At 45.1% G+C, this 17,679-nt stretch overlaps 1 protein-coding gene across 1 annotated transcript in view; it reads left to right on the plus strand.

Annotated features, from left to right (window-relative positions):
* Positions 1-1,045: 1,045 nt before the first annotated feature.
* Positions 1,046-17,679, plus strand: part of BICC1 (BicC family RNA binding protein 1) — a 90,290-nt gene continuing 73,656 nt past the window's right edge. Inside the window, 1 exon segment of the mRNA XM_066324223.1 lies at positions 1,046-1,429. Within this exon segment, the coding sequence (XP_066180320.1) occupies positions 1,228-1,429 (202 nt within the window). The 5' untranslated portion in view covers positions 1,046-1,227.

Genomic DNA, 17,679 nt, shown 5'->3' on the forward strand with positions numbered 1-17,679 from the left:
AGTACTGCAGTGTAGGGTACCTTGTGGGATTCCAGGTCCAGTGCTGCTGGATCATCCTCTGTCTAGCAGACCCAAAAGCAGCAGAAAGCAGTGATTAATGGAAACAGAAAGCTTTTGTTGGAGTGTGTGGTATGCAACTTTTTTTGTCAGGAAGGATTTCTCTGATTCAGTAGAAACAAGACAGACCCAAAGAGAGTGGGGTGTGTGTCTTCACTGTGTGCAGGTGATCTGGACAGTCACACTTGGGCAGTGATGGGCCTCCCGGGCAGTGTCAGTCTGCAGGAACAGCAAAATGCCACCACTGCCACCAGGCCAGTGTGGCAGCTCCTGCTGATGTTTCCTCTACACCGCTGCGTGCTTCTGGGCTCAAAGTGGTCTGAACTGTGTTTGCAAAGGGGTCTGAACTGTACCGGTGTACATCCAGCTGGGATTCCGAGCGTGGAGAAACAGTTCTGCCGGAAGGTGAGGGATGTGTAACCCAGTCTCTTGTGGTGCAGCACAAGGCTCTTCTCCGTCTGGAGGCTTCGCAGAGGAAAGGTGCTGGGCGCGGCGAGCCAGGGCCCCCCCGGTGAGGGGCTGTGCCCGCCGCGGCTCGGCGCAGTGCCGGCGGGAGTGCGGCGGAGCCGGGCCGCTCCCTGCCGCCCACACCGGCACGGCTCGGGACCGGCTCCGGGCACGGCGTCACTCAGGACCGCCGCCCGCCCGTCCCGCGCGTCGGCCGGCACCGCACGGTCGCCGCCGACCCTGTCCCAGTGTCGGGGGTGGCGGGATGCGGCAAGACCCCGGCTGGGAGGGCGATCCCGGCCGGCACGGCACCTCGGCCGGCAGAGACCCCGGCCCGGCGCCCCGAGGCGGGGGCGGCGCCGCTGTGGGCGGTGACACGTCGCTCTCCTCCCCCGCCCTCCCCCGGGCTCCCCGCCCTCCGCCGGGGCCGCGGCGCTGCCCCCTCCCGCCGGGGATATCCCCGGCCCCTCCCCGGCGGGCGGCGGCCCAATGGAGGTGGGGATGCTGTGCGGGCTGCGGGCGGGCTGGGGGCGCCGCCGAGCCGCGGACGCCGCGGGGCCGGGGCCGCGCTCACTCGGCGGCGAGCCGCGGGCAGAGGCGGGCGGCGCCGGGGCTCGGTGCGGCGGCGGCTGGGATGCGCCGGCCGGGCGGCTGTGGGGGCAGATAGCGTCCCGCGGGGAGGCGGCCGAGTGGGGCCCGGGGCGGCGGCCGCCGGGCAGCGCCATGGCGGCGCAGTGCGACCCGCTGAGCGGGTACCTGCCCCAGCCGCTCTCCGACCCGGGCTCCAACAGCGAGCGCAGCGCCGACTCGCCCGCCCCCGGCTCCGAGGAGGACTCGGCCGGGCCGCCGCGGCCCCTGCACAGCCCCGAGTGGGGCGAGGAGCGATTCCGGGTGGACAGGAAGAAACTGGAGGCCATGCTCCAAGGTGAGGGCGGGAGCGGCGGCGGTGCCTGAGGGGCGCGGGGCGGCGGCGGCGGCCGGGAGGGGCGAGAGGGGGCCCCGGCCGCCGCCGTGCCTCGTCCCGGTTCCCCCTTCCCCTCCGGAACGGGAGCCCCGTCCTGTCAGCCCGTTCCCGGGGCGCTGGGCGCGGGCCTGGGGCGGCGGGAGCCCCGCGGGCCGGTCCCGGCTCCGGGCGCTGCCGTGGCCTCTGGGGCCGGGGCTGCTCCGCTGTGCCGGGACAGGCGGGTCCGTGTGCCCCCGAGCGGAGCCCAGCGCCCGGAGCCCGGCTGTCCGCTGGGGCCGGCCCCGGCGGCCCGGGTGGTGCCGCTGCCCAGCCCTGCCGGGGCTCGTCCCGCTCCGAGGGTCCCCGTCCCTCCGAATTCCAGCCGTGAAAACACCTCATCCCGCTCGGGCAGGGCGGTGCGGGCTCTCGGCTTTCGAGGAACAGCCGCTGGAGAGCCCGGCCGGAGCAGCGGGGACGGCTCCGCTGAGCTGACAGCGGCCGCCGCTGCCGTGGGACCGCCTCGGCCCTTGGCTCCGCTTTCTGGGGCTTTTTTGAAGTTGGGTTTTTTCCTTTCCTTGAGGCTACATATTTTATCCTAGTATGTTTTGAATTATCTGCTCTCAGTGGAAGTTACGTAGGCAGCTTTTGACCAAACAGGAGTAGTAATTGCTGGTTTTATTGCTGACGAGCCCCTGAGTAGGTTTGAACCAGCTGAGGATGCTGCGGAGCGGGGTGATTCCCCGGGGTGTTCCCGGCTGTCTGGGCTGAGGAGCCGTGAGGACCGAGGTGAGTCTCAGCCTTGCCGTGTCACATCTCAAGGCGTGTCTGGATCAACGAGAAGAGACGGCGGTGGTTCCAAGAGGGCGCTTTTTCCTTTGGAACCGCTGTTTTGTAAACATTTAATAATGCTACACTAACACGGTAACTCACGCATCTGTGTACATTTTCAGAGCAAACAAACCCTTGACGAATGTTCCACCTGGCGTGTCACAAGGAGGGCATTTCAGTCACTTACTAGAAGGAAAGTTTCAGTCGCTTACTGGAAGGGAGCTCTAGGTGCTCCTGACATCCATGAGCATCCCCTGTCAGGGCACCTGCCCTCCTCCTGTAGCAGTGGAAGGAAGGGAGGCTGTGGGAGCAAGCAGGGGAACAGGAGCTGCTGAGCTGGGCTGGTCACTCAAGAGGCTGCGGTTTGACTTGGTGACTACAATGATTGGAATTTTTTTTTTTTTTTTAGTTGATGCTCTCTCCTGGGGGTGAGTTAATCTTTAATCAGTTAATACTTTAGTGCTGGTAGAAAAAAAAATCTCGTTATGTAATGCAGTAAAGAGAAAGGAATTTGGAGAAACACAGCAGCGACAACTGTTTATAAAGATGTGCTCATCAAAAGTGTCTGAAAACCAAAACCACATGGGTATTTCTGTGTAAGAAGTGGTAGAGAAGGGTCAGAAGTTGAAGTTCTGTAAGATGATGAAGGTTGCCTTAACTTTTTCCTCTAACAGCAGAATAAATTTCCATTATCTCATCCCTCACACAGTCCTTTCTTCTGCTGCCTGGGGTAGTAAGCATGAAGGGGTAAACAAAGCTCCCAAGCAGAAAACAAATACTGTATGGGTTGTGTGACCCTGTAGTAGCCAGTGTCAAAATGTAAGATTTTTTTTTTTGCTCCTTTTTCAACTTTTATTTCTTATCTTTCTAAGAAGAATAAAATAGTAAAAAAAAAAAAAAAAAAATGAATGATAGAGCATAGTGAATAAATACAACCAGAATACTGGCTGGTTTTTGATGTGAGATGTGAGGTTGGTGTATGCCCTGTCTAGAATACACATTCTTCAGGTGATGGTTTGAGGAGGGTTTGTATCAGATAGTTATTCTTATTGTGGTGGAAAGTTTGTGTTAGACTTGGGGGGAAAAAAAAGTGGCTTTATGTGAAAATCTGAACTGTCTGGCTTACTGTTAATGAAAAACTGCTTGTTAGGAAACAAGAGGCAAACATAGTAGTTCTTTCTGTGAGAAAACCGAACTGTTTGTTAAACATTGTCATTTTCTGTCAGTATCCTCTCAGTTTCCTCTTTGTGCTTTACAAGAAGTATTTGTCTCCTGACTTGACTTACCTGAGCCTGGAGCACCAAGCAGCTCTGCCAGGGGAGGCATTGTGCAGCCAGATCTGTAACTGGTACCCAGAAATTCAGTCAGTTATGCTGCTGATTACAAGCCAAACTTGATTTTATTTTTTTACCTTCTCCCACCCTCCCCACCTTCTGTTTGTGTCTGTCTTTTGGGAGTGGAAGCTTTGGCTTGCTTAGTAGGAAAGGAAGCAGTGTGAACCACCTCCAGGAGCAAACTTCTGTTAGACAATTTGTAGGGTTGTGTTCCCTATGGTTTCTAATACCAGATCCTTCACTGGAAGTTCTTAAAATATGCAGAAATTGCATAATGGAAGAGAAACATCTCTTCAGTCCAGGTGATGATGAACAGATTTCTTATTTCCAGAAGTTAGCCAATTTTTTTTTTTTTTTTTACTTTGGGCAGGTATAAATACAGCTTTTTGTTCATACTAGATGCTTAAAGGCTCCTCTTTTGCTTTTACCATCTACTAGATAACTTGTTTACATTTGGGAAAGTTACTTTTTAAATTATTAAAATCTTGGACTATTTTCTAGTGATTACCACACCTTTCTTACATTATGGAAGAGTGAGAATGTATCATCTTCACTTCACTTGTGTTTAAAGCCAAGTTTCATAGAGCATCTGTTGAAGGAACTTATCAGGAAATGTTCTCAGTCTTGCTTGGAGGTGCCTTGGTGTGGGGTTTTTTTTTCTTTTTTTTTTTTTTTTGGCTTATCAACATCTGTTGTTTACTGTACTAGTGAAATGCAAGAAAAACTATGTGGGAGAAAGACTATGCAGCAGCTCTGTGTTCAGCTCAGTGCTCCTGTTACTTTTTGCACTGCTGAGTTTTGTGTCTGTTGCTGCTGTGGTTATTTTGACCTTTCCCACCGTTGATGGTTTGTGGGCAGTTTCCTGAGGGCCTGGGCTGATCCCAGCGAGGCTCACCTGGGAATATTGCAGCTCCTCAGAGGACTGGGGCACCTTCCTGTGAGATACAGAGTAACTGCAGGAGGTGCTGTAGCAAGATCTCTGTAGCTCTCTTTCAAAAAAGAGGAGGTGCAGGTAGTTTGCTACCAGTTGTATCTGAAGCAGAAATCAGATTGATTTGAGGGGTCAGAAAATTTTGATAGATTAAGAGGATGTTTCTGCTATTTTTTTTTTCCTTCTCCTCCCCCTGCTGTAAAACAATTGTATTGGTATTTCCTGAATGGTTCTGTTTGGAACATCAGAAGTTGCAAAAGCTGTGGTAAACCCCTTGCAAGTAAGAGCCATTTTTTGTCTTGTGTCCATCATCTTTGTATGACTGTTTTATTACTTGCACAGAGATGACTGGAATCGTGTCCCATAAATAAATCTCTGTCTTTACAGTGGGGTTTAAGCTCTCTTATGCCTCATGTCTTCGTCTATTTGTTGGTGGACAGTTACTTCTAGAATATTTTTTTTTCTCTGAGGCCAATATGAGTAAAGCAGGTCAGCTGTTCTTTTCAGCAGTGACAGAAGATGGTGTTTCCTCGTAGTCCAGTTAATTACAGCTGCTCTGCACAAATTCTGGGAAATGCTCAGGTGACTTCATATTGTGGGATGATTTACTTAGTGTGTATTTGAGTGCCTGTTACCGTAGGAGCTGAGTATTATTGTAAAGATGCAGAACAGTAAACTTTGGAAAGCTGTCCAAAAAGCATAACCTATCAGCTGATGTTGCAGCTATCAGTAGGCTTAGACAGGTTGGCCATGAACATTTAAAAACAACCCCAAACCAAAGAAAGCAACACCTTTTGCTTGCGTGGTGTGTCTCATTCTCGGTTACAAAATGTTATACCGATCTTGCATTTCACATAATCCTTTTTCTCTGTCATGTTCTTTGGCAGATGTAGGAGGTTTTTATGTGATATATGTGGTTTAAGCACTCACAGTTAAATACTTTGTGACTTTATAATGCGCTATCACACGACATTAGTTTGCTAAAAAGCCAAATCCATGCTGTTTTTAATAAGAGGCTGAGTCTAGCAATGGTGTATGGGCCCATATTACATATGGTTCTTTCATTAAAGAACAAAACTGCTTGTTAAAATTCTGTTTTTCTTCACTCTGTTTCATGTGTTTTTTTAAATGCATCATCTTTCATTTTGGGGACTCCTCAGGGTAATTTTAATTAGAGATCTAAAACTTTATGAGTGGTGGGGTTTTTTTGTTCTGCATATTTATTTGTTTTGTTGGGATTTTTTTCCCTTTTGAGGTAATTCAACATTTGCCTGACAATTTATTGATAAACAAACAGATGAAGAAAAGCACAGGAAACTCTGAAGAGCACTCAGCAGCACGGGAACCCAATTTACTCTTGAGCTCATCTTACAGAGCAGGTTGTGTTGCTATCAGGTGGGCACCTTGGAAAACAGCAGTGGGTTTGGTACTGGTCATATTGGTAATGTTGGTATAACCACTGACCAATGGTAATATTGGTCAGCTGGAGTAGGCCAGAGTTACAGGAATCATGTCAGTCTGAGTTTATGTAATGTAGACTCCATTTCTAAAAATGGTAGTGATCACTGATTGCTTTCCAGGCAGTAAGGACACACAAATGCAGTATGAGCAGTCAGTGCAAGCAGCTCGTTGAGGTGCCTTTGTGTAGCTCTGTCCTGCCATTGCAGCCTTGGGTGTGCTCTCCCCTGTCCTACTCCCTCTGTTTTGGTGCTCTTTGCCTATCACAGGGAGCTAGGAGAATGCTCAGCTAGGAATTTTGTGCCAGAACAAACCCTGTTATTCTTAAGGGGAGGTGACACAAATACTTTGATAAGTTTTTGCACTGTTTAATTCAGCCGAAACTTACTGTAAATCAATTAATTCCTTTGCCTGAAGGTCACCCTGAGACCATTGTCAGATCTTGATTGGACTTATGCAATGCCTCTTTCTGATGCCTGGATGATAAACCAGCTTTTGTTTGCTGATCCACCAGGTGAAACTTGTGTTTAAACAAGTGTATTTTCCCTACTTAATGCATAACTGTTGTGAAGTTTCCTTCGGTGCTTTTCGTAGTCCTCTGGACTAGTTGGTTTCATCTGCAGCAAATGATAAATCCATACGTGGGGTAGGCAAAGTTGGGGGGAAGTGGAGTGAGGGGGTGAGGAAAGCACTTTTATTGGGATGTGCCAGAAAAGACAGAGAGATTCTAAGCAACTCAGGCTTTTGCTGAGTGCTACAAACAATGGTTTTATTAGAAGCTGGACCCTGAAGATACAAATTTTGAGCAAGTTGGCTGCTTAACAGGCAATTGTAATGTTCCTATCATGGGGTCTGTGCAAATTCAGTGTTCCATTTATTTCGGGGCTTTATGTTTAAATAAGCAGGAATTACTGTTATTCCCATGGACTTTTTTGTGCATTTGTGATGGTGGCAGAAATCTTTACAATAAAAGTAAGTGTACTCTGGTCTTTCACATCATTGGTGTACCTTGCTTGCAGCTGAAGTTAAAAATACTCGGAGTACTGTTGATTTATATTCCTGTTTACAATTCCCATGTCCCTCTTGAAGCTCCGAGGGTTGTGAACTACGTCTTGTCTATGACCAGATTCGTACTGAAATATCTGACTCTTTATTTTAGTAGGTCCTAACCACAGTTGCTTTTCCTAGAGGAAGAAAACGTGGGGTTTGTCTACTAAATTGTGAGAGTTCTGTTGGTGGTTTTTATTTTATTTTGTTCCTTGTAATGTGTCAGCATAACCTATAGAAGGACATAGTTGTGGGAAAATTGGAACCTTCCTAATAGCATTTACATTTGTTTTTTAACTTATATGTAGCAGGAAGGAATCCAAGTTCTTTGTCAGGTTTTCAAATCCCCAAAGTGCTGAATAGTCTATTTCTACGAAAAATAAATACATGAAATGAATTTGTGTGACTTGTAGATCTTGCATTCCACTATTAACAATTGTAATAATACCACTTTCTCAAGTTTCACTGTTCAAGTAGTACAAGGGACTATCATGGTTTGGCATGAGCTGCCGGGTTAAGTATTGCTGGCTTGCACATTCCTGTTGGTTATATTGTAATCTTTACCTCCACTGGAAAATATGTCCTATTTTGAGTACTCAATTCGGCTCTTGGCTTTATGCCTCTCAAACAATGAAACATGCTAGTTTTCTTTAATTTCAAACCTCTGTGTTGAAGAGCTAATAGCTTTTTAAAAAACATTTTTACAGTAGTGACCTTTGCTGTGAAGACTCTGTGGTGACTTTGATGAACTTTGAGCTTAAAAGCTAGTATGACTGGAGTTCACCTATAGAAAATACACTTTATAAACTATCTGGAGGAACAAGCACTTGATTTAAGGGTTTCTTCTTTAAGATGCTAGCTATTAATTAGTGGTAGTTTCTAAAGTAATTTTGACTTAAGCAATTCAGACCATTCTTTGAACATAGCCTCAGCTTTTGTTCAGTATTTGATTTCTTTTTTTTTTTTTGGTCTCTGGCTCAAACCAGTACGAGTGTATTGCATGAGGCAAAGGAACTCTTCATGTTTCAGTGGCTTTTATAGCTGATTTATGTAAAGATGTCTGCAGTGATATCGTCTTTGCTGGAATAAATAGTTTCACGTTAAAGTTTTATTGATGTTTTGAAAGAACGCTCCTGAGTGAGTGTTATCTCACTAGATAATAGTCTAAGGAATCTCAGTAATCAACAAGTTCTCTCATGTGTGAAAGCGGTTTTTGGATATTGGGTGGAAAAACTCTTGATGTCTCTGCAGGACAAGATGAGTGTGATAGATAGAGATTGAAAACAAACACATAACTGTAAACAGTGAGTCTGAATAAGTCACTTGCCTGGTAGCATCACTTCATTTAATTTTTCTGATGCAAGCCACATTTCATGGAGAGGTTGATGGGCATGGAGCAGCACTGTTGTGTCCTGGCTGTTCTCCTGCTGTGCAGCTCTACTGAAGTAATAGACACCAGGGTTTAGAAATAGGGGAGGCACACCATAGTGTCTGCAGGGCTGTTCCAGGAAAGCCTTTACTGGGAACCCCGTGTGTGTGGGCACATCCCTGATGGCAATGCACAGGTAGCAGACAGGTGGGACTGCAGGGCTGTGATCTCCCTGAGGCTGGAGAGGTGTGGTGGAGGCTGGAGTCCTTCAGTGACAGGGTCTTTAGGGCCCACAGAGTGGGATGCTGAGGAGGAGGTGTGGCCCTTTCCTGTGGAGGGGTAGCAGGATTGCAGGGAGCTCTGCCTTGGAGCACACCACTAGCCATTTGGCAGTGCAGGGTCTGGAGTGCTGGGTGGATTTACAGGTGGCTGCTCCAGACCATTGACTGGGAAGAAGCAGCACATGAGCCCTTCAAACAGCTGGAGTGGGGCTCCTGTTTGCAGTGGATTCCCATGGAGGAGTTTAACCCCCTCTGTTCTCTGCTGGGGTAGAGCCAGGACACAAGTTATGTGGGGGGTTTCTGGAATGCTTCTAGACAGGTGATGAAGGAAGTGACAGCAGGAACTGGTTTGCTGGGCTTTTGCCTTGCTTGCAAGGAAAAATGAGTCTTGAATGTGAAGGTTGAGAGCAGCCATTCAGAGGGACCCTGGCAAGCTGAGGAAATGGCCCAAAGGAATTTCATGAAGTTGAGCCATGGAGCCATGAAGTGCTGCACCAGGGGACAAAACTGTCACAGGCTGACATGCTGTGCAGCCCTGGTGAGACATCAGGAGTGCTGGATCCAGCCCTGGTTTCCCCAGTGGCACAGAGACATGAGCATCCTGGATCAAATTCAGCAAAGGGCCGCAATGCTACTGGGGGACTGGAGAGCTGACACAGGAAGAGAGGCTCAGACATCTGGGATTGCTTAGTTTTAATCTTGAGAAGGCAAGGGAGCACTGGAAGAAGTGTATGTGTCAGAGGATGTAAGCAGATGGAGCCAGAGTCTCCTCAGTGGTGCCTAATGACAGGACAATCAGAAAAAATGTCATTTTCTGACTTTTCCTCTTTTTCTGAAAAGGAAATAATCCATAAAATCTGGAGGCTTTCCAGTTTCTGCAGTGTTCAGTGCTCAAGTGAGGTCACTGCTGTCTCTTTTGGACAGCAAAGGAATCACAGGATTCTTAACTACAATTTCAATTGTTGAGTTAAAATAGTGCATCTGAAATTGGACTGGAGTACTAAAACACTGTGTTTATTAATGTTAGGTATTGAAGATGACTAAAAATACGTTTTTAGGTAAATCCTTGATCAGATGTTAGTATTAAAAATAGCTGTTTTCAGCCTGAAGTGTTTTTCAGAGTTGATAACATTGTGATTGAGTTAGGGGTCAATTTGCCTTCCTCAGGGCATTGAGAAACATCTGCTGGGAAAACTGGTCTGTGCACCCAGGAGTGCACCAGGACGTCTTTAGCAGGATTTGACTGTGCTGGCCCCCAGGAAGATCCCTGTAGTCCCCAGGAAGGTGAGGTAGATGATGGCTGGGTGAGGCAGCTGCTGCCAGGGCAGATCTTGGTTCTGATGCACACGAGGGCTGCAGGGGGCTGTGTTTGGCTGGGGTGGTGGGGTGCTCTGGCCCACGGGAGCACAACTGGAGGGTCCCTGCAGGCTGCCTGGGTGAGCTGGGACACGGATCTGCTGTGGGCAGCGCGTGAGTGCCGCTGCCTTCAGACAGCTTTTGAGATGACAAGTCCTGTGAGGATGTAGCTGTGCTCAGCCCTCACCTGCCGGAGGTTTTGCTGAGGCTCTCCCAGGGATGGGATAAACTCACTGGATGCGCAGTGGCTGAGCACTGGGAGCTGGCCGTGGGCTGCACTGCCTTGCTGATTCCAGTGGTGCCGTTCAGGGACACTGTGCTTTGGATTTCACTACATCCTCCTGAGCTTGTTCTTGCCGATGGTATGTGAGCAAGCTGTGAAAACAGGACTTGGGAGTGCAGCTGGGACTGCAGCACAGTCCTGTTATCGCTATTGCTTGGATCCTGTTGTGTAAACCACAGAAGGACACATTGCTCAATCTAGCCTTCCTGGAAGTGTCTTCCTTGCACATGTGAGTGAGAACAGACAGGAGATAACTTGTTCTTTAGGTTTCTTTCCCTCCGAGGGTGGAAGGTTTTAAAAAAAATATTGAAAAATGTATCGCTTATGGTGAGAAAGACAATAATAGATGATGCATTTAAAAGGCATTAGATTTTCAGTCATTCTGACTACATCTCAAATGGCCAGCTGCCAGCAGCTGTGTCTTGAATTTGGCATCTTGAGATCAACAGTTTATAAACGCTGTGGAGTAAAGTGCCTTTTCTATTGCTTAGGATTTTTTTGTTGTTTTGATTGTCCGCATTGATACGTCCTGGAACTTGAAAGATTAGATTTTGGCCCATTGCTTTAGGGGCTGTGAACTTCTAGGGCACACTGTTCCCTTGAGGAGGTGCTTTCCAGGACACCCACACAATCTGCCATCTGAAGATGTTTTGAAGATGAAGTTAGCCCTTGATAAGTGATAGTTTTGTATGTAGCTAAATGTTTTAGCTGTTACCGTTTCTAGAAGGGCTCAAATGCAGCCTGGTAGAAATTTTACTGGACTGAAAGGAATATTCTCTGGTTTGCTGCTTTGGGACTTTGAAAAAAGTGGCTTTTCTTTGCTGTGTCTGATTTGATTGCTGAGCCTTTTCCCAGAGGTAGGAAGCTGGTCAGTGTAGCTGGTGCCAGCCACAAGGCAGCTGCATTCCCCATTCTGGTGCAGTTCCAGACCTTGCCTGGTGTGTAAAGGTTGCAATAAAAGTTGTGAAAAATACTCCTTATCTATAAAACTTGATAAACTTGCATGGAGAAGCTTTTTCTCAAATATTTATGTATGAAAATTGTGAATCCCCATTCCTCTTTTGGCTTTTTGCCTGTTGGGAGCATGTGTAGGTGCAAGTAAGGCATGAGCCATCCATTTTCCATTTACTAAACTTCTCTGCAGGCCTGGCCTGGGAGGCTTTGCAAAATCTTGGTTCCATTTTCCCCTAAAACTATGTGGCCTGAATCAGGTCTGAAGCATGGTTTTCGAGGAATAATAAGCAGCAATCATTGTGCTGATGTGGTTATTGTCAGGCTTGCAGTCTGTAGGTGCTGAGGAATGTTTGTTATCCTGGGGTTTTATAGGTACTTCTTTTCCCCCATCTCACAGAAAAGTTTTTCTGGTTGCTTGCATTGTTTGTTTTCCTGTGCTCCTGCCCACATGCCCGTCAGGCGATGGGTTGATAATTCTTCTATGCCTTTCAGTCTTTCTCTACAGCTTTTTACTTTCAAAAATAACTTTTATTTGTGGGAGTTACAATGGCACACACTTTTGCTCTGGCTGCTAAATACTACAGAGTTGTTTTGAAAGCAAAAATCAAAATCAAGAGTGCCAAGGGAAGAAAAACATGAAGCCTCATTCCAGGTCATTCAAGTGAAAAATATCTGCATGTTCAAATTATGTACTTAAAAAGATTGATATATGTGTTTTCCCACTTACTTGGCACAAAGTATGTGTAAAAGGTTGTATGATTGTCCATACTAATGGTGAGATGACAAGCAGAACAAACCCAAAATACCGTTCTGCTGCTTGTGGAACAGCTCAGATCATGGGCATCATCTGTTTAAACTTGGGTCTTGGAAAGGAATTGTGCTAGATTTGCTTGTGGGCAGAACTTGCAACATTTTTATCATCAGGCTGAGCTAAATGGTCTCTAGGACAACATACCTGAAAATTGGTATTAAGCCAAGTAAATCTGGTCTGAAAGAAGCAATGTTAAAAGATAACTGGAGGAGGAAATTGGTAACACTAATGATTTATCCTGTTGTTTTGAAGTGCTGTTTTTGTTTTCTGGAACATGTCCCTGTGCTGTTCCAGCCTTACACAGTCACAGAGTGGGTCAGGAAAGGCTCATCTGGTCCTGCCTCCCTGTTCATGCTGGGGCACATGGCACAGAGCTGTGTCCAGCTGGGTCTGGAACATCTCCAGTGAGGGAGACTCCAAACCCTCTCTGGGCAGTCTGTCCCAGTGCTTGGTCACTGCACTGGAGAGGATTTCTTCCTCGTGTTCAGATGGAACTTCCTGGGCATCAGCTTCTGCTGTTGTCTCTTGTTCTACCTCCCTATATAAAGCTTTAAATTTTGTATTGTTTTGATAGTCTAAGGTTCCATGGTGAGGTTACCACATATTCCAAAGTTTTAAATAGATTTTCACCCTTTACTTTTTTTGTTTATAAAACATTCTTTAATTTTTTTTATACAGGTGATGACTTTTTTAAAATTTATTTACATTTTAAGCAAACTTTGGTTTAGGAAATCTGTGTTACCCCTCTGAATTAGTGGTTTAACCTTTAAGTGTGCCTTTTACCTTATTGCCAGTCACGTTGTGTGAATGGGGGGCTTTGATTATGTCTATTTTGATTGGCTCTGTTCTGTTCAGTCTGTGCCTGCAATAAATTTAGGGCAGTTGAATATGCAAGATTGGTAACTTAAGACCAAGCATCCTTGAGAGATGGAAAAAATGAAATCCACAATTCCAAAAAAAATATTCGGTCCATTATAAGTGATGCAGTAAAACGTATTTACGTTTAGTTACATTGATATCTTCATAAGATATTCCCCATGACCTTTAGGATGAGGTTGTGTTCCTTGAAGGTGTATGAACTGGGATGCAGTGTAATTAAACCAGGAGCTTTGTTCTAAGGGAGTTCTTGTGCAGAACATTACACTGTGGCACAGAGCCATGATGAGTGGGAGATGAACTGAACAGAAAGGGGTTAAAATCACCTGTGTTTAAACCCGTATCTCTGTGTAATGCTTACATTTAAATGGAAAAACACACACATGTATTTATGTGTAATTGAAATGAAGGATACATGTTCATGTCACCCTGGCTGAGGTATGGAAATGCTTTGTTTCATTGAAGGGATATGAAACTTGGTCTCCCTTTTTCTGGATGTGTAAGCACATCCATGGTGAGCAGTGCTATAGAGTGGTGAAACATTAAATTACATTAGATGTCCTTTGTTTATATGCAGCTGAAGCAGTTAAAATAGCATTGATTTAAAGAGTCTGGGTGTGGAATACATTTTTAAAATACTGTTTTATATAGTGGAAAAGAATCCTGCTATGTCTTTAGTTTTTTTAGTTAAACAAACACAAATGCTGTTTTTCCTTAGTAAATTTGCTTCCGGAATGTGTATAAAATAGTGGATAAGAGAGAATCTGTTTCTAATCTGTTCCATGTGCAGAAACAGTGAATAAATTTGATCAACTCTTTAGGTCTTTATAAGCAATTCCTTTTTGAAATATGAACATGTTCTGCAGAATTTTCTTTTCTTCCTCTATGTGGAAGACATTACCATCATTAGAGTGCAGAATACACGGATTCTCAATATGTGTGAAATTTTTCAATGCACTAAACAATTGAACATGTAATGATGTTTTCTGGGTTGCTTAGCAGCACTCAGGTTTTTTGCTTTAAGTGGTCTTCAGTGACATCTTTAGATTGTTCAGAGATTTGGCAGAAATAGAAAAAGTCATTCCAGTGTTTGAGACATGAGGAATCGTTTAAGGGGAGGGAAAAAAATGAGTAGGGTATTGCGAAGTTTTATTTATATATGAAGTATATATTTAAACATTGACAAAACTTTATATTCTGTGTTCTTGTAAATATTTGGGGGAAGTGAGTGCTAGATTGTTTTGCTGGATTTGAAGTATAGTTTTAGGTATTTATCACCTGGAAGATGAAAATTTCGACAACAGGTAAATTTTATCTGACCATAGTTTTTTAAATTGGTTTATATGTTGTTGGAAGTGTGTTATGGAAGTGTTTTCTGTAGAGAGTTGAGGGTAGAGGGTTAGTGGTGTTTTGACTCAAAAATATAATACAAATCAGTTAAAATGTAAAATGCTAATACAGTTTTTCCTGAAAGGATATCAGCTGCCTATTTGCAGGAATCTCTTCATTGGGTGTCTCCCCTGTATCACTGCAGAGCTTCTGTTAGCTCTGCCTTCCCTCCAGGCTTGAATCGCCAGCAGAGAGTTTGAGACCGGTTTTAATAACGTGTTAAAGAATTAAGTGCTGTCAGCTCGGTGCTGCCTGAGGCTGCTTTTGGTGTGTGTCTGTTCCCTGCTCCTGCTTTCTGCATTGTGTGAGTGAAAGGAATGCTCCTCCTGCCTTGGGAGCAGTGGCCTGGGGCTGGCGGCGGCAGCACGGAGTGAGGCTGAGGGAAAGGAAAGATTGACACAAGTGCCCGTGCAGGTTAGCCAGACCAGAGGGTCAGTGGGGAGCGTCACAGCCAAGTTTTTCAGACGGATAGGAAACTTCAGAGTGGGGAATCTCAGAACTGAAGAGGCCAAGGGAGACGTGACGAAGAGGATTATTCAAGTCCAGTAGCTTTGGATGTGCACAGGAAGGATCATCCCATACATTGCACGGCAGCCAGGCACGCAGTCGGGAGAGGAGCTGCTCAGTGCTTCTGTTCAGCCTCTCTTCCTCTCTCTCTGTGCTTGTGGTGTTTTATGGGAGGAGAGGAGGAGGAAGCACTCAGCAGCTCTGTTCTGCCCCCTCCCAGCAGCGTGATGGATGGAGCTCACTGGGAGCACGCTCGGCGTTTCTGCACCTGGTACCCAGACTTTGGGCTGCTCCACTTCGTGTGAGTGACAGCAGGCCAGGGGCAGGCGGGGAGAGCCGCAGGGTCTGGGTGAACACTGCCTTTCCCATCCTTTCCCAACTGCCCTTTCAGATGGAGTATGCACCATTGGTGAACATTATATTTGAGTATAGGTGCTTTGCTATGTACCTACCCAAGGTTCTTTCTGTGTGATGTGTGTCCCAAAACAGCTGCTCCTGTTCATCAGGCCTGCTTCACTGGGATGGAGGCAGGAGCAAGATGCTGCCTCCATGGGATGTTTAATATTTCGGTGCATCTTTTTGACTTCCACGTTAAAGATGTGAAGTGGAGAACCATGGTGTGGAGCTGCTGGTCAGGTGTCAGTCAACATGGATTTGTGTTTTTCTAAAGAGAAGAGCCACAGCTATAAAATAATTTTTGCCATCTTCTGGAAGACAGTAGAGACTTCAGGAGTGTAGTTTGGCATACAGCTAAGTAGTCACTTTGTAAAGGATTGGTGTTGTGCTGTATTACTCATCTTAAGTACTTGCAAATGAGTAAAAGGTATGTGGGGGAATACATGTATTTGTAAAGTAGACCAGTTTAACCTGGTAGTATGAAGGTAATGGTAAACTAATAGGTGGAGCTTCTCATTTTGAAACCTTTGAAAGTCCTTAGTATTTAGCATTTTGTTGTAATTTAACCTTTCTTCCACCATTTTAATAATCAGAGTAAGAATGTGCTCTTAATCATGTCTGAGCAATTTTATATCCTGTAAAGGGGTTTAACGTCAGCACAAGTGAAAACAAGGTTCTCTACTGTAAATATAACATGATTATCTTTGTGGTCTCTTGAGATTCCCAAGTGTTGCTGTCTTCTCAGACATTCTGCTCTTGGGCTGTATTTCTTCTAGTTCAGAAATACCAAGTCCATTTCTCTTTTGAGGCAATCCATGACTTAAACCTTACTGAGTTTAAAGGGAAGAGTATTATCAGCATTTTTAAGGACAGAAGTAGAGGTGAAGAGGCTGTTAAGTAGGGAAACACCTTTTCTGGTAAGTTAAATAACTTTCAATTCAATTTTTTAATGTGCTCTAATGACGCTTGTTCTTTTCTAAGTGGTAGTTACTGCTGCAGGTGGAACCCAGGTTGGCTCCTTTTGCTCAAACACAGACTGATTTGGGATGTTTCTGGCAGGAACTGGTTAATTACTGCAATATAGAGATTGAAGTGGACTGAACACTTTGGGGACTGGTGCTTGAGCTGTCTCAGCTCCCTGGTGCTATTTCTTCAGCAATGGAAGAATAGTTTTCTTTTCTGGAGAATCCTCTCTGATCTGTGGTCAGGTGGACTCACAGTGATAGCTGGTTAACATTTCACAATGACAGCTTAGGCAACAGAAATTTGCTTTTCTTTACTAGAGTAAAGTTTTTCTTCTGACACCTTGAATTTGGTGGTTATTTTTCATTAAATTGCAGAAAAGATTTGTATCAATTTCTGCAAATTGATTTTGCCAATGTTGTGGGTTTGTGGTAGCCAAGCAGTCTCATGGTTTCAGGGTAGCAACTTAAAGAGCTGAAAAGTATTTTATGGTGGAATCCAGTTGTGCTGTAACAGAATACCCAAATTCAACTAAAATCAAAACACAAGAAAAAAATGCAAACAGGAAACATTGCTTTTTTTGGCAGTCTTAATAATAATGGCTTATGAACTCCAAAAATGGAGTGCACCCTCCAGACTTTTACCTCTGTTAATTCTGGATGGTTTAGGTTTTTGGTTTGGTTTTTTTGTGGTTTAATTTTTTTTTTTTTTAAATTATGCATGGTTGAGACAGGCAGAGACTTTCAGAGTCTACTGAGCTTCTTTGACTGTAATTTCCGGTTGTTACAATGTCCTTTCCTCCACAAGAGTAATTTATGAACTTAAATGCTTGTCCTTACAGGATGATCTACTGGTCTCCATACCACTTAATTAGTGCTACATGTATGCAGTGCCTCATTGTTTTTAGTAATGTGCCAAAAAAAGCAAACAATAGCCAAATTCTGTTTTAAAGGAACAGCTCAAATAGTTGAAATAGCACTGGTAGAAAAACAGCATGAAGGAAGAAGCATAAATTAAGTGATAAAGTCATTGTTGGCACAGTTGGAAGCAGGGTACTGTCATGTTTATCTCGAGAACAGTGTGAATTGTGAAGATTGGAGCCACATCTGATGGGCCCTTCTTGTGCTATTGCATCTGTGCCATAAACTATCTACTTCTTGATACTTCTGTATTATTTTTGAACTCAAGATTGAATGCTGTTGATGGTATGTGTTGTCTTTAGGGTAAATAAGGTGAATGTATTTATAATTTTGTGATTCTTTAGAATATCTGGATTTCAGTGTCAGGAGGTGGCGTTTGACTGTTGGGTTTGTGTTTCTCTGAGTATATGGACTTTTTTCCAACTACAAAAGCAGGCTTGGTATAAAAATCACCCACAGTCTATGCAAACTTGGGAACTTGGAAAATTCCTGGGGATTAATTGCAACTCTAGGAAGACCCAGTTAAATC

Source organism: Sylvia atricapilla, chromosome 8 (genome assembly GCF_009819655.1).
Source record: "Sylvia atricapilla isolate bSylAtr1 chromosome 8, bSylAtr1.pri, whole genome shotgun sequence".
In the NCBI taxonomy this organism is placed as follows: domain Eukaryota; kingdom Metazoa; phylum Chordata; class Aves; order Passeriformes; family Sylviidae; genus Sylvia; species Sylvia atricapilla.